At 38.4% G+C, this 26,856-nt stretch overlaps 1 protein-coding gene across 1 annotated transcript in view; it reads right to left on the bottom strand.

The window, feature by feature from the left end:
* The window catches only part of RYR2 (ryanodine receptor 2), a 736,030-nt gene that overhangs the window by 182,839 nt on the left and 526,335 nt on the right, over positions 1 to 26,856 (bottom strand). The window contains exons 41-47 of the mRNA XM_064594590.1: positions 26,422 to 26,695; positions 21,997 to 22,111; positions 20,252 to 20,384; positions 19,940 to 20,043; positions 16,417 to 16,552; positions 15,686 to 15,872; positions 13,946 to 14,051 (exon numbers count right to left, since the gene is read on the bottom strand). Of these exons, the coding sequence (XP_064450660.1) occupies positions 13,946 to 14,051; positions 15,686 to 15,872; positions 16,417 to 16,552; positions 19,940 to 20,043; positions 20,252 to 20,384; positions 21,997 to 22,111; positions 26,422 to 26,695 (1,055 nt within the window). The remainder of the gene's footprint in view (positions 1 to 13,945; positions 14,052 to 15,685; positions 15,873 to 16,416; positions 16,553 to 19,939; positions 20,044 to 20,251; positions 20,385 to 21,996; positions 22,112 to 26,421; positions 26,696 to 26,856) is intronic.

Here is a 26,856-nt window from a genome sequence, read left to right on the forward strand (position 1 = left end):
AGAATGACTAGGAGGAGGAACCCCCAAAATAGAAAAGACTCAGAGATCATGACTTATGCTGCAGATTTACAAATAGATGCAGATATAACCAAGATGTCGGAGATGGAATTCAGGATAGCAATTGTGAAGACAATGGCTAGAATGGAGAAATCAATTAATGGCAACATAGAGTCTCTAAGGGCAGAAATGAAAGCTGAATTGGCAGAACTTAAAAATGCTATCAATGAGATCCAATCCAATCTAGATAATCTAAGAGCTAGGGTAACTGAGGCAGAAGAGAGAATAAGTGACCTGGAAGACAATATAATAGATAAAAAGGGAAAAGAGGAGGCCAGGGAAAAACAACTCAGAATCCAGGAAAATAGAATCAGAGAAATAAGTGACACCATGAAGCGTTCCAATGTCAGAATAATTGGAATCCTGGAGCGAGTGGAGAGAGAGAGAGGACTAGAAGATGTATTTGAGCAAATCGTAGCTGAGAACTTCCCTAATCTGGGGAATGAAACAAACATTCGCGTCCTAGAGGCAGAGAGAACCCCTCCCAAGATCAAGGAAAACAGGCCAACACCCCAGCATGTAATAGTAAAACTTGCAAATCGTAGAACCAAGGAAACCATCTTAAGGGCAGTTAGGGGGAAGAGATCCCTTATGTACAGAGGGAGGAACATCAGAATAACGTCAGACCTATCCACAGAGACCTGGCAAGCCAGAAAGGTCCAGCAAGACATAGAAAGGGTACTAAATGAGAAGAACATGCAGCCAAGAATACTTTATCCGGCAAGGCTTTCATTTAGAATGGATGGAGAGATGCAGAGCTCTCACGACTGGCAGAAACTGAAATAATATGTGACCACTAAGCAGGCCCTGTAAGAAATATTAAGGGGGGTTCTATAAAAGGAGAAGGACCCCAAGAGTGATCTACAACAGAAATTTACAGGAACAATCTATAAAAACAACGTCCTCATAGGCAACATGATGACAATTAATTCATATCTTTCAGTAATCATTCTCAACGTGAATGGCCTAAACGCTCCCATAAAACGGCACAGGGTTGCAGATTGGATAAAAAGACAGGACCCATTCATATGCTGTCTACAAGAGACTCATTTTGAACCTAAAGATACATCCAGACTGAAAGTGAAGGGATGGAGATCCATCTTCCCTGCCAGCGGACCTCAAAGGAAAGCTGGGGTAGCCATTCTTATACCAGACAAATTAGATTTTAAACTAAAGTCTGTAATTAGAGACACAGAAGGACACTATATCATTCTTAAAGGGTCTATCCAACAAGAAGATCTAACAATTGTAAATATCTATGCCCCCAACATGGGAGCAGCCATCTGTATAAGCCAACTGTTAACCAAAATAAAGAGTCATATTGATAACAATACGTTAATTGTAGGAGACCTCAATACTCCACTCTCAGCAATGGACAGATCATCTAAGCAGAAAATCAACAAGGAAACAAGAGCTTTGAATGATACACTGGACCAGATGGACCTCATAGATATTTACAGAACATTCCACCCTAAAACAACAGAATACTCATTCTTCTCGAGCGCACGTGGAACTTTGTCCAGAATAGACCACATACTGGGTCACAAATCAGGTCTCAACCGATACCAAAAGATTGAGGTTATTCCCTGCATATTCTCAGACCACAATGCTCTAAAAGTGGAACTCAATCACAAGAAAAAATTTGGGAGAAATTCAAACACTTGGAAGCTAAAGACCACTCTGCTCAAGAATGTTTGGGTCAACCAGGAAATCAAAGAAGAACTTAAACAATTCATGCAAATCAATGAGAATGAAAACACATCAGTCCAAAACCTATGGGATACTGCAAAGGCGGTCCTAAGGGGGAAATACATAGCCATCCAAGCCTCACTCAAAAAATAGAAAAATCCCGAATTCACCAACTAACTCTACACCTTAAAGAACTAGAGAAAAAGCAACAAATGATACCTCAGCCACGCATTAGAAGAGAAATAATTAAAATTAGAGCAGAAATCAATGAATTAGAAACCAGAAACACAGTAGATCAGATCAACGAAACTAGAAGTTGGTTCTTCGAAAGAATTAATAAGATCGATAAACCACTGGCCAGACTTATCCAAAAGAAAAGAGAAAGGACCCAAATTAATAAACTTATGAATGAAAGGGGAGAGATCACGGCTAACACCAAGGAAATAGAAACAATTATTAGAAATTATTATCAACAACTATATGCCAACAAACCGAGCAACCTGGATGAAATGGAGGCCTTCCTGGAAACCTATAAGCCGCCAAGACTGAGAGGAAGAAACTGACAACCTGAATAGGCCAATAACCAGTAACGAGATTGAAGCAGTGGTCAAAAACCTCCCAAAAAACGGGAGTCCAGGGCCTGATGGATTCCCTGGGGAATTCTACCAAACATTCAAAGAAGAAATAATACCTATTCTCCTGAAGCTGTTTCAAAAAATAGAAACAGAAGGAAAACTTCCAAACTCATTCTACGAGGCCAGCATTACCTTAATCCCCAATCCAGGCAAAGACCCCATCCAAAAGGAGAATTTCAGACCGATATCCCTGATGCATATGGATTCCAAAATCCTCAATAAAATCCTAGCTAATAGGATCCAACAATACATTAAAAGGATTATCCACCATGACCAAGTAGGATTTATCCCCAGGAAGCAAGGGTGGTTCAGCATTCGCAAATCAATCAATGTGATAGAACACATTAATAAGAGGAGGGAAAAGAACCATATGGTCCTCTCAATTGATGCAGAAAAAGCATTTGACAAAATACAACATCCTTTCTTGATTAAAACTCTCCAGAATATAGGGATAGAGGGAACATTCCTCAAGTTCATAAAATCCATCTATGAAAAACCCACAGTGAATATCATCCTCAATGGGAAAAAGCTGAGAGCCTTTCCCTTAAGATCAGGAACACATCGAGGGGGCGGAGCAAGATGGCGGAGGAGTAGGAGACCTGGATTTCGTCTCCTCTCAGGAATTCAGCTGGATAGGGATCAAACCATTCTGAACACCTACAAACTCAACAGGAGATTGAAGAAAAAAGAGCAACAACTATCTCATCACAAAAGCGACCACTTTCTGGAAGGTAGGACGTGCGGAGAAGTGAATCCGCGGCGATATTCGGGACGATAGACGGCGGGGGAGGGGCCTCCGTCGGCCGCTTCTGGCAAGTGATAGAACCACGGAGCACAAAATCGGAACTTTTAAAAGTCTGCTCCGATGAGGGACGTCACTCTGGTGGCTAAGCGGGGGGTGGAACCCTCCGGGACAGTGTGGTCTCAGGACCCTCGGGGTCACAGAAAGACCGGGGGTACCTGAGTGCGGCAGAGCTCCCAGGTATCGGAGCAGGGAAGCCGGCTGCAGAGGCGGAGCCCAGGCGCGGGCTCTCAGCTCGGGGTCGCCATAAACCGTGATCCGCGGCACAGCCGGGCCCCTGCTCCTCCAGCAGGGACCCAACAGGCGGCAGATCCGGGGAGACTCACCTTCCTCCCCTGGGAGGAGCCGCGCAGGAGTGCACCGCAGGGATCTGCTGGGTTTGGAGACTCCAGACCGGGTCGGGTGCCAGAGATAGAAACGCGCGGTCACAGGCCGGGTGAGCACGGAGTGCGGCCGGAGACCGGGGAGACGGGAGTGACTGACGCCTTTTCTCTGGGGACTCACTGAGGAGCGGGGCCCTGAGTTCTCGGCTCCTCCGGGGCCGAGATTGGGAGGCCGCCATTTTCACTCTCCGCCTCCAAAGCTGTACGGAAAGCTCGCAGGGAACAAAAGCCCAGAGAGCAAACCCGAGCAGATTACTTAGCCGGGAGGGGGCAAGGGCGGGGCAATTCCGCCTCCGGCAGAGACATTTGCAAACCACGGCAACAGGCCCCTCCCCAGAAGATCAGCGAGAACAGCCAGCCAAGACCAAGTTTACCGATCAATGAGAACAGCAGAACTCCAGCGCTAGGGGACTACTGCACATAGAATTCACGGCTTTTTTACCATGATTCTTTAGTCGTTTAAAGTTCATTTTTTTTTTCACTGTCTTTTTGTCTTTTTATTTCTTTTTGAATTTTTCTTTTTCCCTTTTTCAACCAACATCTTATCAATCCCTTTTAAAAAAAAAAACAAAACATTTTTATTTTTCATTTTTAGAGTCATATTCTATCCCTTCATAGTAGTTACCCATATTTTTGGCTTATATATATAAGTTGTTCTCTCTTTAAAATTTTGAGATAGTTTCTTCTAACAGATTAAAATATACACTAAATCTCTAGTATATGGTGTTTTCTATTCCCCTGCCTGATCACATCCTCTCCCTTTTTTTTTCTTTTTCTTTTTTCTTTTTTTAAATCCTCTTCTTTCTTTTTTCAAACAACTTCTTATCAATTCCTTTTATAACATTTTTTATAATTTCCATTTTTACTGTCATATTCCATCCCTTCATCATATCAACCCTTATTTTTGTACATATATAAGTTTTTCTTTCTTTAAAATTTTGGGAGGCACTTTCTTCTAAAAGACCAAAATACACCCCAAATCTAGTGTGTGGCACTGATCTATATACCACATAGATCATATTTGATCACATTCTGGGTTTCGTTTTGTTTTGTTTGTTTTTGTTTTTATCTTTATCTTTTCTTTTTCTTTTTTTTTTTTTTCTCTCTTTCCCTTTCTTATCCTACTGCTTCAGGTCTTTTCTGATTTGTTTAGAGTATATTTTCTGGGGACGTGGTTACTCTACTAGCATTTTGTTCTCTCATTAATCTATTCTTCTCTGCACAAAATGGCAAGACGGAAAAAATCACCTCAACAAAAACAAGAGGTAGTACCGACTGCCAGGGACCTACTCAATACGGACATTAGTACGATGTCAGATCTAGAGTTCAGAATCATCACTTTAAAGATACTAGCTGGGCTTGAAAAAAATATGGAAGTTATTAGAGAAACGCTTTCTGGAGAAGTAAAAGAGCTAAAATCCAACCAAGTAGAAATCAAAAAGGCTATTAATGAGGTGCAATCAAAAATGGGGCCGCTAAGTGCTAGAATAAATGAGGCAGAAGAGAGAATCAGTAATATAGAAGATGAAATGATGGAAAATAAAGAAGCTGAGAAAAAGAGAGATAAACAACTACTGGATCACGAGCGCAGAATTCGAGAGATAAGTGATACCATAAAACGAAACAACATTAGAATAATTGGGATCCCAGAAGAAGAAGAAAGAGAGAGAGGGGCAGAAGGTATAATGGAGCAAATTATAGCAGAGAACTTCCCTAATTTGGGGAAAGAAACAGGCATGAAAATCCAGGAAGCACAGAGAACCCCTCTCAAAATCAATAAAAATAGGTCAACTCCCCGACATCTAATAGTAAAACTTACGAGTCTCATAGACAAAGAGAAAATCCTGAAAGCAGCTTGGGAGAAGAGATATGTAACCTATAATGGTAGAAACATTAGACTGGCAACAGACCTATCCACAGAGACCTGGCAGGCCAGAAAGGACTGGCAGGATATATTCAGAGCACTAAATAGGAAAAATATGCAGCCAAGAATACTCTATCCAGCTAGGCTGTCATTGAAAATTGAAGGAGAGATAAAAAGCTTCCAGGACAAACAAAAAATAAGGAATTTGCAAACACAAAACCAGCCCTACAGGAAATCTTGAAAGGGGTCCTCTAAGCAAAGAGAGAGCCTAAAAGCAACATAGACCAGAAAGGAACACAGACAATATATGGTAACAGTCACCTTACAGGCAATACAATGGCACTAAATTCCTATCTTTCAATAGTTACCCTGAATGTAAATGGGCTAAATGCCCCAATCAAAAGACACAGGCTAACAGACTGGATTAAAAAACAAGACCCATCGATATGCTGTCTGCAAGAGACTCATTTTAGAACCAAAGACACCCCCAGATTGAAAGTGAGGGGGTGGAAAACCATTTACCATGCTAATGGACACCAAAAGAAAGCTGGGGTGGCAATCCTTATATCAGACAAATTAGATTTTAAACCAAAGACTATAATAAGAGATGAGGAAGGACACTATATCATACTTAAAGGGTCTATCCAACAAGAAGATCTAACAATTGTAAATATCTATGCCCCTAACATGGGAGCAGCCAATTATATAAGGCAATTAATAACAAAAGCAAAGAAACACATCAACAACAATACAATAATAGTGGGGGACTTTAACATCCCCCTCACTGAAATGGACAGATCGTCTAAGCAAAAGATCAACAAGGAAATAAAGACTTTAAATGAGACGCTGAACCAAATGGACTTCACAGACATATTCAGAACATTCCACCCCAAAGCAACGGAATACACATTCTTCTCTAGTGCCCATGGAACATTCTCCAGAATAGATCACATCCTAGGTCATAAATCAGGTCTCAACCGGTACCAAAAGATTGGGATCATTCCCTGCCTATTTTCAGACCACAATGCTTTGAAACTAGAACTCAATCACAAGAGGAAAGTCGGAAAGAACTCAAATACATGGAGGCTAAAGAGCATCCTACTGAAGAATGAATGGGTCAACCAGGAAATTAAAGAAGAATTAAAAAAATTCATGGAAACCAATGAAAATGAAAACACAACTGTTCAAAATCTTTGGGATGCAGCAAAGGCAGTCCTGAGAGGAAAGTATATAGCAATACAAGCCTTTCTCAAGAAACAAGAAAGGTCTCAAGTACACAAGCTAACCCTACACCTAAAGGAGCTGGAGAAAGAACAGCAAATAAAGCCTAAACCCAGCAGGAGAAGAGAAATAATAAAGATCAGAGCAGAAATCAATGAAATAGAAACTAAAAGAACAGTAGAACAGATCAATGAAACTAGGAGCTGGTTCTTTGAAAGAATTAACAAGATTGATAAACCCCTGGCCAGACTTATCAAAAAGAGAAGAGAAATGACCCAAAACAACAAAATCATGAATGAAAGAGGAGAGATCACAACCAACACCAAAGAAATACAAACAATTCTAAGAACATATTATGAGCAACTCTATGCCAGCAAATTAGATAACCTGGAAGAGATGGATGCATTCCTAGAGATGTATCAACTACCAAAACTGAACCAGGATGAAATAGAAAACCTGAACAGACCTATAACCACTAAGGAAATTGAAGCAGTCATCAAAAATCTCCCAAAAAACAAAAGCCCAGGGCCAGATGGCTTCCCAGGGGAATTCTACCAAACATTTCAAGAAGAATTAATACCTATTCTTCTGAAACTGTTCCAAAAAATAGAAACGGAAGGAAAACTTCCAAACTCATTTTATGAGGCCAGCATTACCTTGATCCCCAAACCAGACAAAGACCCCATCAAAAAGGAGAATTACAGACCAATATCCCTGATGAACATGGATGCAAAAATTCTCACCAAAATACTAGCCAATAGGATCCAACAGTACATTAAAAGGATTATTCACCGCGACCAAGTGGGATTTATCCCTGGGCTGCAAGGTTGGTTCAACATCCGCAAATCAATCAATGTGATACAATACATTAACAAAAGAAAGAACAAGAATCATATGATCCTCTCAACAGATGCAGAAAAAGCTTTTGACAAAGTACAGCATCCTTTCTTGATCAAAACTCTTCAGAGTATAGGGATCGAGGGTACATACCTCAATATCATAAAAGCCATCTATGAAAAACCTACAGCGAATATCATTCTCAATGGGGAAAAACTGAGAGCTTTCCCCCTAAGGTCAGGAACGCGGCAGGGATGTCCACTATCACCACTGCTATTCAACATAGTATTGGAAGTCCTAGCCACAGCAATCAGACAACAAAAAGAAATCAAAGGCATCCAAATTGGCAAAGAAGAAGTCAAACTCTCACTCTTTGCAGAAGATATGATACTTTATGTGGAAAACCCAAAAGACTCCACCCCAAAACTGCTAGAACTCATACAGGAATTCAGTAAAGTGGCAGGATATAAAATCAATGCACAGAAGTCAGTGGCATTCCTATACACCAACAACAAGACAGAAGAAAGAGAAATTAAGGAGTCAATCCCATTTATAATTGCACCCAAAACCATAAGATACCTAGGAATAAATCTAACCAAAGAGACAACGGATCTGTACTCAGAAAACTATAAAAGACTCATGAAAGAAATTGAGGAAGACACAAAGACATGGAAAAACATTCCATGCTCATGGATTGGAAGAACAAATATTGTGAAGATGTCAATGCTACCTAGAGCAATCTACACATTCAATGCAATCCCCATCAAAATACCATCCACTTTTTTCAAAGAAATGGAACAAATCATCCTAAAATTTGTATGGAACCAGAAAAGACCCCGCATAGCCAGAGGAATGTTGAAAAAGAAAAGCAAAGCCGGCGGCATCACAATTCCGGACTTCAAGCTCTATTACAAAGCTGTCATCATCAAGACAGTATGGTACTGGCACAAAAACAGACACATAGATCAATGGAACAGAATAGAGAGCCCAGAAATGGACCCTCAACTCTATGGTCAACTAATCTTCGACAAAGCAGGAAAGAATATCCAATGGAACAAAGACAGTCTCTTCAACAAATGGTGTTGGGAAAATTGGATAGCCACATGCAGAAGAATGAAACTGGACCATTTCCTTACACCACACACAAAAATAGACTCCAAATGGTTGAAAGACCTCAATGTGAGACAGGAGTCCATCCAAATCCTAAAGGAGAACACAGGCAGCAACCTCTTTGACCTCAGCCGAAGCAACTTCTTCCTAGAAACATCGCCAAAGGCAAGGGAAGCAAGGGCAAAAATGAACTATTGGGACTTCATCAAGATAAAAAGCTTTTGCAAAGCAAAGGAAACAGTCAACAAAACCAAAAGACAACCGACAGAATGGGAGAAGATATTTGCAAATGACATATCAGATAAAGGGCTAGTATCCAAAATCTATAAAGAACTCATCAAACTCAACACCCAAAGAACAAAGAATCCAATCAAGAAATGGGCAGAAGACATGAACAGACATTTTTCCAAAGAAGACATCCAAATGGCCAACAGACACATGAAAAAGTGCTCAATATCGCTCGGCATCAGGGAAATCCAAATCAAAACCTCAATGAGATACCACCTCACACCAGTCAGAATGGCTAAAATTAACAAGTCAGGAAACGACAGATGTTGGCGGGGATGCGGAGAAAGGGGAACCCTCCTACACTGTTGGTGGGAATGCAAGCTGGTGCAGCCAGCCACTCTGGAAAACTGTATGGAGGTTCCTCAAAAAGTTGAAAATAGAGCTACCATATGATCCAGCAATTGCATTACTGGGTATTTACCCCAAAGATACAAAAGTAGGGATCCGAAGGGGTACATGCACCCCAATGTTTATAGCAGCAATGTCCACAATAGCCAAACTGTGGAAAGAGCCAAGATGTCCATCAACAGATGAATGGATAAAGAAGAGTGGTATATATATACAATGGAATATTATGCAGCCATCAAAAGGAATGAGATTTTGCCATTTGCAACGACGTGGATGGAACTGGAGGGTATTATGTTGAGTAAAATAAGTCAAACAGAGAAAGACATGTATCACATGATCTCACTGATATGAGGAATTCTTAATCTCAGGAAACAAACTGAGTGTTGTTGGAGTGGGGGGTGGGGTGGGAGGGATGGGGTGACTGGGTGATAGACACTGGGGAGGGTATGTGCTCTCGTAAGCGCTGTGAACTGTGCAAGACTGTTGAATCTCAGATCTGTACCTCTGAAACAAATAATGCAATATATGTTAAGAAAAAAAAAGAAGAAGAAGAAGGTAGCGGGAGGGGAAGAATGAAGCGGGGGAAATCGGAGGGGTAGACAAACCATGAGAGATGATGGACTCTGAAAAACAAACAGGGTTCTGGAGGGGAGGGGGGTGGGAGGATGGGTTAGCCTGGTGGTGGGTATTGAGGAGGGCACATTCTGCATGGAGCACTGGGTGTTATGCACAAATAATGAATCATGGAACACTTCATCTAAAACTAATGATGTAATGTATGGGGATTAACATAAGAATAAAAAAAAAAAAAAGGAACACATCAAGGATGCCCACTCTTGCCACTGCTGTTCAACATAGTACTAGAAGTCCTAGCAACAGCAATCAGACAACAAAAAGAAATAAAAGGTATTCAAATTGGCAAAGAAGAAGTCAAACTCTCTCTTTTTGCAGATGACATGATACTTTATGTGGAAAACCCAAAAGACTCCACCCCCAAATTACTAGAACTCATCCAGCAATTCAGTAATGTGGCAGGATACAAAATCAATGCACAGAAATTGGTTGCTTTCTTATACACTAACAACACGACTGTAGAAAGAGAAATTAGAGAAACGATTCCATTTACAATAGCACCAAAAACTGTAAGATACCTCGGAATAAAGCTCACCAAAGAGGTAAAGGGTCTATACTCTGGGAACTACAGAACACTCATGAAAGAAATTAAAGATGACACAAAAAGATGGAAAAATATTCCATGCTCATGGATCGGAAGAATAAACATTGTTAAAATGTCTATGCTACCCAGAGCTATCTATACCTTCAATGCCATCCCGTTCAAAATTCCAATGACATTTTTCAAAGTGCTGGAACAAACAATCCTAAAATTTGTATGGAATCAGAAAAGACCCCGAATCGCCAAGGAGATGTTGAAAAAGAAAAACAAAGCTGGGGGCATCACGTTGCCCGATTTCAAGCTATATTACAAAGCTGTGATCACCAAGACAGCATGGTACTGGCACAAAAACAGACATATAGACCAATGGAACAGAATAGAGAACCCAGATATGGACCCTCAACTGTATGGTCAAATAATCTTTGACAAAGCAGGAAAAAACATGCAATGGAAAAAAGACAGTCTCTTCAATAAATGGTGCTGGGAAAATTGGACAGCCACATGCAGAAGAATGAAACTCGACCATTCTCTAACACCATTCACAAAGATAAACTCAAAGGGGATGAAAGACCTCAATGTGAGACAGGAATCCATCAAAATCCTAGAAAAGAACATAGGCTGTAACCTCTTTGACATCGCCCACAGAAACTTCTTTCAAGATACATCTCCAAAAGCTAGTGAAACAAAAGCAAAAATGAACTTTTGGGACTTCATCAAGATAAAAAGCTTCTGCACAGCAAAGGAAACAGTCAACAGAACAAAGAGGCAACCGACAGCATGGGAGAAGATATTTGCAAATGACACTACAGATAAAGGGCTGGTATCCAAGATCTATAAAGATCTTCTCAAACTCAACACCCAAAAAACAAATAATCAAGTCAAAATTGGGCAGAAGTTATGAAAAGACACTTCTCTGAAGAAGACATACAAATGGCTAACAGACACATGAAAAAATGTTCATCATCATTAGCCATCAGGGAAATCCAAATCAAAACCACACTGAGATACCACCTTACACCAGTCAGAATGGCAAAATGGACAGGGAAAGACACAACAAATGTTGGAGAGGTTGTGGAGAAAGGGGAACCCTCTTACACTGTTGGTGGGAATGCAAGTTGGTACAGCCACTTTGGAAAACAGTGTGGAGGGTCCTCAAAAATTTAAAAATAGAACTACCCTATGACCCAGCAATTGCACTCCTGCGTATTTACCCCAAAGACACAGATGTAGTGAAGAGAAGGGCCATATTCACCCCAATGTTCATAGCAGCAATGTCCGTAATAGCCAAACTGTGGAAAGAGCCAAGATGCCCTTCAACAGATGAATGGATAAAGAAGATGTGGTCCATATATATAATGGATATTACTCAGCCATCAAAAAGGATGAATACCCAACTTTTACATCAACATGGATGAGACTGGAGGAGATTATGCTAAGTGAAATAAGTCAAGCAGAGAAAGTCATTTATCATATGGTTTCACTTATTTGTGGAACATAAGGAATAACATGGAGGATATTAGGAGAAGAAAGGGAAAAATGGGGGGGGGGATTGGAGGGAGAGATGAACCATGAGAGACTATGGACTCTGAGAAACAAACAGGGTTTTAGAGGGCGGGGGATTGTTTAGCCCGGTGATGGGTATTAAGGAGGGCACGTACTGCATGGAGCACTGGGTGTTATACGAAAACAATGAATCGTGGATCACCACATCCAAAACCAATGATGTATTGTATGGTGACTAACATAACATAATAAAATTATAAAAAAAAAAGAAAGAAAGAAAATCTTTGTGAAATCAATGTTATAATTCCACCCAGAAAATCTCAAGTATGGGAATCCAAGTCTAAAATATTTTTCTGTTCATGATACCTATAAAGTTAGACCTCTTGCAGAAATGGTTCTTTCAGGCTTACATTTCAGACAGATATCTACTTGCCCCAGTTTTACTGACATCAGCAAATGTAGATTTATGTATTACAAAGAAAAAAATTATCTTTAGACCCAGAATATATAGTAATATTTACGACTGATTCAGCCTCTTTTTTGCTTGGGGTTGAAAATGTAATTGCATATCCATCTCTATTTCACACGGATTTCTCCCAAGGAAGGGTGTATAATGTGTGTGTGTGTGGGGGGGGGATGGTGAATAGGAACCATAACAGGTTTTTCAGACCGTCACTGGCTAACCAAGCACCTGTGAAGATCGTGACTCTGACCCGTCAAGAATCTCAGCCAGGCTGTGGAGCAGACTGCAGGCTTCCAGAGCCCAGGTGGGCATCTGCTTCCTTCTCCATGAGGTGAGAAACACAAGGATAATTTCTCACACACAGGAGGTCCTCAACCAATAGTTACAGAAGATGAGTAAACATAGAAGTGCACAGTTAGTCCCTTATTGAATCACTTGGTTTTTTTCCTCCCACTGATAGAATAAAAAACTATTAGCTAATTTCTTGGTTCTTTTGATCTCACTTGAATGGAGAAAGAATGAATGCTGTGAGCATAAACTTTTTTGTCTGCAATCACCTCCAGCATACAAATTTTTGATAATCTACTCCCATTTCCCAGGATGAAAATCTCATTAGTGGCAAGTTACTAAGCTTTTACAAAAATCAGGCTCTAGGTTTGCTAACATTCTGACATTTCTCCATGCTGTGATTCCTCCCTGTTCACAATGAAAGGTTATATCAAGAAAATATGGAGGTTTTATCCTACAGCTGTGAGAGAAAGGGACACCCCCCCCCCAAAAAAAAAGAAAAGAAAACTCAACACAAAAACAAACACACAAAACCTCCATAGATGGTAAGGGCAGGGAGAAAGATGTGCTCTGGAAGCAAAGGACCCTTTGGCTTCACACTCAGACCCGTTTAGAAGCATATTTGCTTTCTACCCCAGCACCACTCACTGTGTTTCAGTCTCCCTGTTGTTTCCCGTTTCCAGCTCACGAGACCGGTTTTAGGAGCCCTAACTAGCATTTTTAAAATGAATATAATAGAATGAAACAGATCAGGATAAAATAAAGTAAAAATTATCCGAATGCATTACAGAGTAAAAGGAAGTACCGTTCCATGAAACTTAATTTCTTCCTGATCGAAACGTGGAAAATGCCAACCCATCGATTCTGAAGAGCTGCTTCAGAATCGTAACTGCCCCCACCCCCACTGCCCCTCAACCAGTGACACGAAATGGTGTACTCCAAGAAAACGACTCTTGACAGAAGGGGTTGCTCCCTGCATGCACTAAATGAGGAGAGGAAATTTATAGGAAAAATGTGTTCTTCTTAAAGTGCTGAGTTTTAGAGATACCCGAGCAACGTGGCTATTCTATTAATGACTTGTCCTGAAATCTCATTACTAATTTTTACAACCAAGACATTTCCAACTACATAAACACTTGCTCAGCAATTAGGCTACAGCTATTACTTTTAATGGTGCGTGGAGATTATTGGTTTTGGATGCTGTTATCATCTTCGCCAGCTATGGATTTCTTCACATAGATGGATAAGCCAGGACTGCGGCTCTCGGTCGGCAAAGCACTTACGTGCATTTCAGGAGCACAGCGTCCTAAGAGGTCGATCAAAGCTGCATAAAAGGTCATGATGGCGTTCCCCATGTGGATAGTGTCATCCTCCTCCTCTTCTGTGTCACTTTCATAGATTTTTTTCAAAAGAAACAGAGAGCAAAGCAAACAGGATAATAAAGTGACATTTCAGATTTGTTACATACTTCTCGGAGGAAAGGGACCCCTAAGATAGTTCATTCTGCCTCTTCTGCTACTTTTCATGGATGTGATTAATTTGCACCTTGACATTTTTAAAGGAAAATGACTTTAAAGACCAGACACCAAGAACGCATTTGTGGGAAATTTGATAATAAGAGTCCTTCAAAAGGGAAAAAAGAGGAATTGCTAATTTGATGGATTCTGCGTATTTCTAGGGGCAGGCAAGCTTTGTTTTAACAAAGAGAATAACTAATGAAAAGACTTGATAAGTTTAAACTACTTTTGTAAATAGCATACACTTAGAGAAAGGGTAACAAAGATCTGTCCTGTAAAATAACACAGGTAAGGCACCCAGGACAGTGCTTTGCCCAGAGAAAGTACTTCAGAAATGTGATATCTTTTACTTACCTATCTCTTTACCATCTACTCTACCTCACCCACCCGCTCCCAAATAATCCAACATGTCTCCCTCCCCACCTCTGTGAGAAAACATAAAGGTTCCATTATCTTGCTGATAAGAGACAAATCTAGATGGCCTTGGAAGATCCCATCATTTTTCCACTTTTCTTAGTTCAGCTGGGCTCAGCAGTCTGCAGGGTGACAGCGAGGCCTTGTTGAAAACATCATCCCGGCATGCAACACTGCTCCCAGGGCCCTCGTGTGCACACCCACTGCTGTAGTACCAGGCCAGAGACCCCTTGATGTATTTTCCACTACTTAGAGAAACTGAGGGCCCCCTAGTCCCTCTATGGCTAATTGACAAACATGTAAGAAGGCCTTGGAGGACCTCCCAGTCTGAAACCATCTTGGTCTTGGCATGGACAGAACACGTAAGCACAGTCTATGTATGGAAGAATGACGGTTTGCAGAACTGCTCTGCTTGGAAATTTGCCTCCAGTAAGCCCTATATTCTGTCTTTACCAGTGGTATTAATAGGACATTACCTCCACAGATAAAAACTGAGAAGTGACACGCCGGGATTGACTTATGCCTACTGCTGGAATCAAGTATTAGTAATGTATACCATGGACAAATGTAAGGTAGTTACTGCCTGCCCTATCTGCCATGATACCTTAACCAAGCATTTTACTTCTCAGAATGACAATATCCCCTTTTCTGGACTTTAACACCATACTAGTTTAGTTAAGCCCCCCATTCTCTTGCTAAGGTCTTACTTTCTTATTATTATCTTGAAAATTCATTCCAGCTAGCTTCCCACTAAACCCTACTACAATTTCAGAGGCTCACCTGCCATCATTTCTAATAACTCACTTTGCCATAGCCTCCTGGAAAAATTCACAAAATACATCTCCTCCTACAACCTAAACTTCTCCCTGCTAAATTCACCCAATCTTCCTTAGTTTTCTCTTTTCCATTCAACCTACTCCCACAGCAAATTCCATCCATTCTTCCAGGTCTAATTCATTTTATTTTCAAGGGCAGAAATCATGAGCACCAGAAAATTATATTGCAATTGACAGAATGCAAATCATGTTTTATAAAATTTCAAGTCAAGGAATATGATTTACTCTTAAATAAAAGTGTGTGTATTAGACTTACAGTGTTTTACTGGACCCACTAGTTGGTGAGGGACCATCTCGAGAAGGATCCTCGGCTATTTTTATGGCTTCTTCCATGGCTGCGAGCAGACCATTCCCACCTTCACCTCTCAAAGCAGGACCGAAACACTCGGGCCTCCGGATGAGCAACCTCACCACGACGTTAGCGTTCTCTTCCACGCTCTCCCCTAAAATCAAACAAGGAACAAGAGTAAATAAACACTGGTTATGTGGACGTTCTGAGCAAATAAATGTTACACTAATTCATTTATATTTAAAGAAAAATAACTAAAACCAAAGAACATAGTTACTAATAAAGCTAAAATTCAATTCAAATCACTAGCTTTATGTACACAAGACATAGTAAGTTTCTTCTTTTATACTTAAAATTTTCAAAGTAAAGCATTATAGAGGCATAAAGTATTCATTTTTGCTAATACTTTAAAGGAAATGAAGCCATAAGCGCACCTATTATTAGAACCCAACTATAAAAGTCTGTAAGAATTTGTAACTGCCTAAAATTTTTAATTTAATAATAAAGGCAAAGCATCACTATTGAAATACTAGAAATTAAATTATTACTGTGGAAAAAAAGTACTGATTATAAAATATTCAATTTCTTTACTAATATTTACTTCCTTCATGAAAATGCTGGGATATACCATTTTTGATATATCTATTTTTATGCAGTTTTAATCATGACCAAAAAAGACCCCAAGCAATCAGTCCTACCATTACAGAAGACAGCAAATCTGAGAAAGTCAAGGTATCTCTCTCCTTCAACTGGATTCCATCCAATGTCCGGATAACCCTTAGACACCAACATCTGGCAGCTCTGCAGTCCACAACCAGCCAAATATCGAACTACCTACAAAAAAGATGATAAGCAAAAGCATTATCTTGTGGGTAAGGAGTCATTAGATGCTAACACTACACATGATAAGTGATATCCTCAAATGTTCGTTTAAAATGCATGTGGTTCTGCAAGTTCTTTTTAATCCCATGAGAATCCACATGGACTCCCTGCAGTAAAACCTTAGAGTTAAGAAATATTTAAAAATCATAACAGAGTGCTATCGTAATAAAAATATTTATGAATCAACTCTGTGAAAGAAAAATATTCCTAAGTTTCATATTATTTAATTTGAAACTTTTATCTATAAATGTCATGATATTTGGGGTGCCTGTCTGGCTCCATCAGGAAATCATACGGCTCTTGATCTCAAGGTCATGAGATCAAACCCCATATTCGGTGTAGAGCTTACATAAAAACAAAAACAAAACACACAATATAAATATCACTGGTATTTGATAAACTTCGAAAATGTCAGAACACCTCTGACCCAGTGTAAACCCGGATTCCATCTGAGGTATTGAAAGACCCATCTGAGATACAGTGATATTCCATTTGGAATTTACTTCCAAAACGATATTATCAAATTAATGCAGGGGGGTATATATTTGAGAAAACACATAGAGAAATAGAAAAAACTAAGCTTAGATTCAAATATCCTTGGATTCAAATCCATCCTGCATTACTTACTGGATCATTCCGTGCCATGATTTCATGGTCTATAAAATTTGGGATAGTATTAAGTATCTTTCAGTATCATTGAATTTAACACATAAAGTTTTCTGCTTATCTTTGCCTTTTAAATTATTGTTTTATATGAATGCTCATCCTTTACAGTATTTCATAACTGATCCAGTTTTAAAAGAAATCCCTAAGTTATTATCAATGGTAGATTGTCAGACAAGCAACTTATCAAGCAAGTTACCTAGCTCAAGCTAAAGCAGCTTTAAAACTTACTTAACACAGCTAAAAATATTTTGTGTCAACTTTAAGTATAATTTATGTACAATAAATGCATCTATTTAAAGTATAAATTCAAGGCGCCTGGGTGGTTCAGTCTTAGGTTAAGCATCGGACTCTTGATTTCGGCTCAGGTCATGATCCCAGGGTCACGAGACTGAGCCCCACAAAGGGCTCTGCGCTGAGTGTGGAGCCTGCTTAAAATTTTCTCTCTCTCCCTCTCCCTCTGCCCCTCCTCCCCACCCTGCTTGTGCATGCACATGAACACTCTCTCTCTAAAAAGGAAATAAAAAATTAAAATATAAATTCAGTGATCTTTGAGAGATTTATACTTCTGTAAAAGCATACCCCAGTCAAGATGCAGAACATTTCCATCACTCCTCAGGCCCCATCCATCCCTCCCTGCATGCGAAGGCCTTAACAAACTTCTTTGTAACACTACAGATTAGCTTGTGTATTCTAAAACATTTATATATGCAATCATCCAGTATGTTTCCTTTTATGCCTGGCTTCTTTCAGTCAGAATACTGATTTTGAGATTCATTTACATTGTAGCACATATCAGTACTTCCTTCCTTCTTACTGCATAATAACAGCATTCCACAGCACATGGAAATAGTCCACATTTCCTTATCCATTCATCAGTTGATAGACATTTGAACTGTCCCCAGTTTTTGGCTAAGATGAATAACGTTGTTACCAACATTCATGTACACACATTCCTATTTCAATTGAGTAAGTATCTACAAGTAGGAAAGCTAGGTATATGTTTATGACAGATATATGTTAAGAAACTTATTTGTTAAGTTAGGGGCGCCTGGGTGGCTCAGCTTATGGTTAAGTGTCCGACTCTTAATCTTGGCTCAGGTCATGATCCCAGGGTTGTGAGATCAAGCCCTGCCTGCATCAGGCTCTGCACTGAGCATGGAGTCTGCTTAAGATTCTCTATCTCCTCTCCCTCTGCCCCTCCCCCACCACACTCCCTCTCGGGGGGAAAGTGGGCAGGGGGGATTTAAGTTAAATTTGTTAAGAAACTGCCAACCCGCTTTGCAAAATGACTCTACCATTTTTCATCTCAACAGCAATAGATGAAAGTTTCCATTGCTCCACACCCTCCAAAATGTTTGGTATCATCAACTTTTTAAATATCAGCCATATTTCAGTGTGTAGATTAAAAGATTTTAAAATATATATGAAAGAAAATGCTCCTAAGGGTTAGTTGAAGATGCAAAGCTTTGTGATCCTATCCTGGCAAGTCAGAAGTGTTTGGGAAAGAGTTCACTTTTTCATGCATTCAACAACTGTGCAATGATGATTTATCCAATGCCAGTGTTGTTCTGGAAGACTGGAACAAAGTAGTGAACAATAGAAAAAAAACATGCCCTGAACTCATTGGCCTTATGTTATGATAGGGAGCAGATTTTTAAAAATACTCAAATGTGTATTTTATATAAATAACATGGAAATGTGTATTTCTGTATATAATGTACAAATATATTTTTTCTACTGTTGGAAAATAAAGCAGCAAAGAAGACAAGACAGGAAATAGAGAAGAGGTTTCAATTTTAAATGTCAGGGACATGAAGAGCTAACAAAAAGGTGACTTGGATCAATGCCTGGAAGGACATCAGGAAACGAGCCATAAAGACATCTGGCAGAAGAATATTGCAGATGGAAGGAAGAGCAAGCACAAAGTCCCTGAGGCAGGAGCATACCTGGCAAGTTCCCACAAGAGCAAGGGGACCAGTGTGGTTGGAGCAAATAGAAAAGATCAGGAGAACGGCAGGCAATAAGAGGGATACGTGAAATCAGATGGTTAGAAGCCATCACGATGCCTTTAGCTTTTACTTGAAGTGAGATGGGAAGTCTCTGGAAGAGTTGTGGACACAGGATTAATCCGCTCTTTTTAAGAGGCTCATACTGGCTGCTAAGTAGGGGAGCCAGGAAGGATCAGGAAGACCACTTAGAAAGCAATCACAATGACAACGCAGGGGAAATTTATCTATGTTCCAGCAAACATGTATGCAGCCTCAAGTGCTCAGTTAGAGCACAGGGTCTTAGTATGTCAGTGATGCCTTGCATTGGAATATACGTCTACACAATACAAAATGTATTTTGAAATGTTAAAACAACCTCTGAAATAATTGAAACTGTATGACTAAAGCAAAAGTAACAACAAATACCATGAAAGGACAGAAGCCCACAGGATAGAAACTTCCCTTTCCAGAGAAAAATGTATGTGATCAGAGGAAACACTTGATCTCAACTTTCTTGTTCTTGGTAATTTACAATTATATGTTCTATGTAATATATGTAACATGTTTATAATATACTATATAATTGTGTCAATATGATTATAACTCTATTATGGTTATACTTCAGTAATCTTGAGAAACAACTAGCATAACTCACACAAACACAAGGGGCGAGGATGTTGCTTACCTTTTCCAAATCTGGCTCACGCAGAGCTAAGGCCAGTTCATTATTATCCATCACTGAGGCGGCTGCCACATCCAGTGGTGTTGAACCTCTCATAGCTGGTGAGGCTGTTAATTCAAATGAAGATGAGACAAAACCTGGATTGTGCTACAACTACGAATTCCATATAAAAACACACTGTCCCTTAAAATTTCATTTCTAAATACAACACATACTGCGTTAATCTAAAATTACTTTGCATTAAAGTTTAAAATTTAACATAGTATGTATATTCTTTTTATCTTAAAGATTAAATAAAAGCCATAATTTACTTACCAAGACCAACACTGCTGTTCTCCAATAAATAGCTGAGATGATCAAACATAGCTTTTTGATTCTGCCTACTTATACGACAGAAGTAACAAAGGAAACGGCAACAGTTGGCCACCATCTTGGGAAAAGTGATTTCCTACATAAAGAGCATTTAGTTAGCTGTGAGAGCAAATGGTCTTCAGAAAATTGAGTTCAGAAGTTGAGGTCCAATCACATTGTCAATCCATGTGGGCCCATGTCTGCCAAGTTTCAGATTTATCTAAAGACTTCAAATTGTCTAGACTTCAACTCACCTACTCTTCGAGCCACTGAAAATCAAAGCCAACACTAATTTAGAAACCTCATTACCATCAAGGGGGTGACCTGGAACTAATCCACAGCCCTAAATCTATAGGTGGCATAAACCTGATTTAGCAATCAGGCAGACTCGGTTGTGATTCCTGACTAACACTATGAGCTGTGCTTCCTTAGGAGACTATTTAGTCTCATTGAATCAGTTCTGTAAAAGTGGAATAAAAAGGATAATAATACTTAATTTAGGTAAGAGAGGAAAAGTTCAATGAGACCTTTTGTGAAAAATACCCTATTTCCTCCTTGAAACCATATTAGGGCATTCCTACCATAATTGTTGTTGTTTTTAAGATTCTAGGAGTCACACCTTCCCTGATTTGCACATGATTCATCTGCTACGATGAACACCCTGACCAGAAGGCCTGCATGCTAGACCCCATCAAATACATCTCCCTTAAGCGCCTAATCTTGTTCTAGTATACCCCAGATAATCCCTGGAGTCTCTCCTTAACAGAATATTTTATAAATATCTTTGAGTCTGTCTAACTGCTGAACTGAACATGAGAAATATGAACTGTTCCCTATTTTGAAAAATACATCTTAAAATTTCAAAAAATAGTGCAATATATTTTATAAATCATAGATCATAAAATTATACTGATTCATATGAAATTGTTATATTACTGTATTCACTTGGTCTTGAAGGTTTGAAAGTTTGAAAGGTTTCACTTCATCTTAACTTTGAATCACTTAAAAAATTCACTTTATAGTCTTAGAACAAATACTCCAGGACATCATCTTCAAATTTTGGCCTGGATCAGCAATTTAGCAGAACCAACTGCCATCTAAATCAAGGGGAATGTCTGGGTCTGAAAAACATGTTTGTGTTTTGGACTTTCAATGTGATGGGCATAACTTTATAATTAAAAATTTAAAAAACAGTAAAGTATTAACATTTAAAGTTTCTAACTAACCACTAAATAGGAAAAGTTTAGGAGGCCGCAAATTACACAGCGTAAGAGAGAAATTGTTATCAATATCAAAGGAAAAAATAACTAGTAGCATATCTAATTCTCAATCTATAAGGTTTGCTGTGTTTTGTTTTGTTTTTGCAAAAGGTGTTCTTTAAAAAACAGTCCTCCTGGGGCGCCTGGGTGGCTCAGTTGGTTAAGCGACTGCTTTCGGCTCAGGTCATGATCCTGGAGTCCCGGGATCGAGTCCCGCATTGGGCTCCCTGCTCAGCAGGGAGCCTGCTTCTCCCTCTGACTCTCCCCCTCTCCTGTGCTCTCTCTCTCTCATTCTCTCTGTCTCAAATAAATAAATAAATAAAATCTTAAAAAAAAAACAAAAAACAGTCCTCCTAAGAGGATTTAAGAAACCCTCATTAAGAATATGCAGTGTATGTACTCTAGGAGTTACATTCATTGGCATTTTAATAATCAAGGGTTATCCTTTACCTTGGACTCTCCACCTCCAAGGACATTCACCATGACCTCCATCACTGTCTCGTGCATCCCAAGTGCCCTCATGAGATTAGGGTGCTGGTAAAAAACTTTATTATTCATGATATCCCTAGAAAGGACAATATAGGTTTGGGGGGTGAGAAGCACAGAGGGCAGAGGAAAATTTTAAGTAAAAATTTATCTGAGATCCTGATAACTATTTTGGAAATAATTACTGGCATGAACAGAAAAGTAAGCGCAATCATGATGAAAGTTAATAAAAGCAAAAGTTAATAAGCACAACTAATTGAGTTTCCCTCAAAAAATACTGACAGCCTCTCAAAAATAGTATACAAGTTATCTACTCTTTTCAGATACAAGAAATGTACTAAATATGTAAACATTCATCTATATGAAATATATTTTTGGACACTTATCATTCCTAATTTTATGTATATCCAAATCTGTTCATTCTTCTTTAGTGCAGAAATATGAATCACTGTTATACCATGTTCTATGAAAATTCCTATATAAATTATTGATATACAAGTATCTGCTTTTCATGTAGGATACTTTCAGTACTACTTTCAGTATTTGTATGTTTAATAACAGTAGTGTTATTTCTTACTACATCTGTGTTATCTTTCCAGAGAACTGCTTATAAAGGATTTATATTCTCAAAGAGAAACTGAATACACATCAAGTCCAGGTACAAGTAATACAACAAATTAAAGCTGACATTTGATTTGAAAAACCAGCAGCAGATGATACCCAAAATGTTTCATATTATCATTATTTCATTACATGTTATTATGCTATGTATGTAAAGGTATTCCTAAGGATATTAATGCTCAGTAGTCATTAAAAATAAGGAACTCTGCTGATTTTTATTTGAACATAAATCAAATCAATACAGGAAGTTTTTTTTTTTTCTACAAAACACCTCCTGTCACAGCTCTAACAAGAAAATTTTAGAATGCACAGCCTACAAGAAAACAAGCTTTCCCTGCAGATCTCATCTCCTTAGTTGACTCACCTCTTCATTTGGTCATATGCTAACTTTTAGTTACTCCACGTATATCAAGACAGTGAAACAGGAGAATTCTGTATAATGATTCTCTTCTTCTTTTTTTTAGTTTTAGTTTTTCGCTTTTAATTGAGTTTAGTTTTGCCTTAATGACAAGAGTTTATAGAAAGCACAACTCAAAAAAATGACATGGGGGCCAAGGACTAAAATAGGTCTGATCTATTTTGTGCAAGAACAAATGGAATAAAGAAAGGCCTCCTTTTCCTTCACATAAGACAGCAACATATTTAGTAGGAGAACCTTCAATTTTCAAACCGCAGTTGTAATCACAGGATTAGTTCTTTCGTTATTTCAAATCCTTTTGTATGACCCAACTTTGGACAATATTGTACTGAAAAAGTCTTGTTTGCCTTTCACTATAGGTAAATTAAGTGGATTTATAATTCTACCACTTGGTAGGCAGGTTGTCATTTATTGAATGTGTCCTTTGAGAAATATTTCTAATACCACAAAAACATAACTTTTTGTTTTATAATCATTTTGAGTTTTATCACTACTGAGTGATTTATGTGTTAACAGCACATACTACTGTTACATGTTCATTTAAGAAGAAAGTGCCCTGTATTTCCTGGAAGGCTTCCTTTCTCATGTGGTTAATGAAGATCACTCATGTGAAGCCCTTTTCAGTTAGACTGAAGTATTAATAGGCAAAAAAAAAAAAAAAAAAGATTCACGCTCATACAATTATAAAGACCACCAAATTTGCTTTTGTTTTTTTAAGCTTTTCTGTTCTTTTGTTCTGTTAGTGTATTTATTTTTAGTGTGCAATAACAATTTTGGAATATAACCTTCAGGCTTATTTTAATGACGGCAAACACTTGATAGGTCTAAGGGCAATACATAGTATTGTGTTCTGAATGTGTATAAATAATACTATACAAACTGAGTCTTTCTATACTATTATTTTTTACCCACAGGATTATTTTTTAGATCAAAGAAAACAGTGGTTATTCTATTCCATTAGTTTTTTGAAGAACCAACTCTAGGTTTCTTAAAACTTTTTACTGTTTCTTTACATCCTTTTTTATCCATGTCAATAGTTACTTTCATTCTCTTTCTTTCATTCTCTCTTCTTTATCTAATACTTATGTAACTAGATAAGCTTTTTTGGTAGAATATTTGTATTCTATCTTACTTTTCAACATTCTACATTCGATTTCTACATCCTTATGTTTCAGTATTTTTTTCTTGCAGACATCATAAGGCTTAATTTAAGCTTCTACTGTTCTTCTATTTCTATAATCCCAAACTACGCAAGCTCATGAATGATTCCCAGATTTATGCATATATGTGCCAATAATGCACTCACTAAAACTTCTGCTTCCCATTCTTTCTCTCTGAATTCCACTATCTTTTATCTAACGTGAAGCCTTTAGAAGGTCTTTCAATGGACTGTAAGTAAATATTCTGAAATATCTTTGTTTTGCCATCACTCTTAAAATATGGGATATAAATCCTCATCTCCAATTCTCCATGAAGCACAAGGTCATGGTGTGGCATTCTCAGTTGAGTAACACATTCTAAATTGATGGTTATTTTCCATCAGAATTTGTGAGTGTGGTATTCCATTGAGTAATGATCTCTAGTTTTGCCGTTGAGAATTCCATATACTGTCGGGGTTTTTTTTGTAAGTATTCTGGCTTTTCTTTCAACTTGCTTTGAAAATAGTCTATTCATCACTGGTTTTATGGCAGTTTCATAGCCTATGCAGGTGAAGATGTGGAGCTACCCATGCTTTGGGATAATCTGTGAATTCATGCTCTTCACTGATTCTGAAAATCTCAAGCCAATAGCTCTTGAAATATTCCCATTCCATAAATCATCTATTCTGTCTTTTCCAGAAATCCTGTTTACTGTAAACTGGACCTTCTTATACTCTCCCTTAGGTCTCATAACTGCTCTTTCGAATTTCCTTATCTTTACCTCTCAGGGCTACAGTACTAAGTAATTTTCTCAGATCTATGATCCAACTCACTAATTTTCTCTTCAGCTTATCCAATTTAATTAATTTACTGTTTTTAAATGTCATTTATTATATTTTTCATTTCTAGAACTCTATTTGGATCTTTTTCAGATCTTCGTGGACTTCTCTCCACATCTTATTTTTGGAGAATTGATTTATTCCTTTGTATTCCTAACCATTTTAAATATAGTAACTTATGTTCTCTTTCTGGCATTGTATTATCCGAAGTTCTTGAAACAGGTGTTCTGACCCCACTATTATTGTATCTGTAGACCCTTGCTTATGGAGGATTTTTCCTTATGTGCTTGGTAATTTTGATTGTAAGCTAACCACTGGTAGTATTTAGTTTTTTCCTGCAAGGTTTCACGGTGACTTAAGTTGAGAAAGTATACCTCCAGGGCCAGCTGTTACATTCTCAGTTTGGGAATCCTTAGACCACATAAGAGATATAAACGTTAATCCCCAAAATCACATAGGAAGCACACCTATGGTGTTGAATTGTCAGAAGAATTGCGTTGTTTTCCCCATTCTTTTTTCAAGGCCCAGTGGATATAGACAAAATACCTTATTATTTCCTGCTGGTGAGTGTTGGTCTCCGCATGGATTTTAATGTGTTTTTATTAATCTGTATTTTTACATATGATTGTACATTACTGAAAAATTAATCCTAAAAACCTCTAAAATATGTGCTGCATATCATGGCCACCTTAGCATCTAGTTGTAAAATTAGTCACATTTTGCTGTTGAGCAACTTTCTATTTAGCTTAAAAACATGTCTAGAAAAGCAACAATCTCATTTAATAATCATATACAGAAATACCTCACAAATATGGCAGATTTGGATCCAGCTCACAGCAATAAAGCAAATATTGCAATAATGCAAATCAATAAATTTTTTTGGTTTTCCAATACATATAAAAGTTATGTTTACAATACACTATAGTCTATTAAGAGTGTAATAGTATTATGTTTTAAAAATCAATGTATATACCTAAATTAAAAAATACTTTACTACTAAAAATGCTAACCATCTCCTGAACTTTCAGTGAGTTATAATCATTGATCACAGGTCACCATAACAATTATGATATAATAACAAATTGGAAATACTGTGAGAATTGCCGTCATTTGACACAGAGAGACACAAAGTGAGCAAACGCCATTAAAAAAATGGTGCCAATAGACTTGCTCAATGCAAGGTAGTCACAAACCTTCAATTTGTAAAAACACACTATCTGCGAAGTGCAATAAAGCAAGGCACAATAAAATGAGGCATGCCTGTAATCAAAATAGTGGATTTGTATTAATATACCTACTGCGCAACTACTGGGATAAACACGTAAAAAGAAGACATTTATAAGACAAAGGTTGTAATAGTTAAATAAATTACCCTAATCCACGAATCATAAGCTTCTCTTCTTCTTTGCCCATTCTTACACTCAGCAGAGAACGAATCTGACCAAGAGATGCCAGCAAGTTGATGGTATCCTCCACGGAGACACCATTTATAGTGTAGGTCTTTGGCAGAGCCCGGACCAGACCCCCAATGCCATCATACTGTCGATGGAGCAACACAAACATGGCCCTCACCAATTCGGGGTCTTCAATGACAGACTCTTGTGCCCATCGGACCATGGTCTCAGAAATCAACTGCTGAAGAGTGGCTGCAAAATCATTATGGATTTTTTTTTAAAGGAAAATAGCAAGAGAAGACAAATTAGTTGGGCATTTCAACTGTACCTCTCATAGTCCCAAACTAACATCTATATTTGTACCAGAATTGAAAAGGCTAGGGATATTCTTTGAGGAAAATAAACTTCACTTA

The sequence above is a fragment of the Mirounga angustirostris genome, unplaced genomic scaffold (assembly GCF_029215605.1).
Source record: "Mirounga angustirostris isolate CCGP_5_RB_7025 unplaced genomic scaffold, mMirAng1.0.hap1 SCAF_6, whole genome shotgun sequence".
Classification (NCBI taxonomy): domain Eukaryota; kingdom Metazoa; phylum Chordata; class Mammalia; order Carnivora; family Phocidae; genus Mirounga; species Mirounga angustirostris.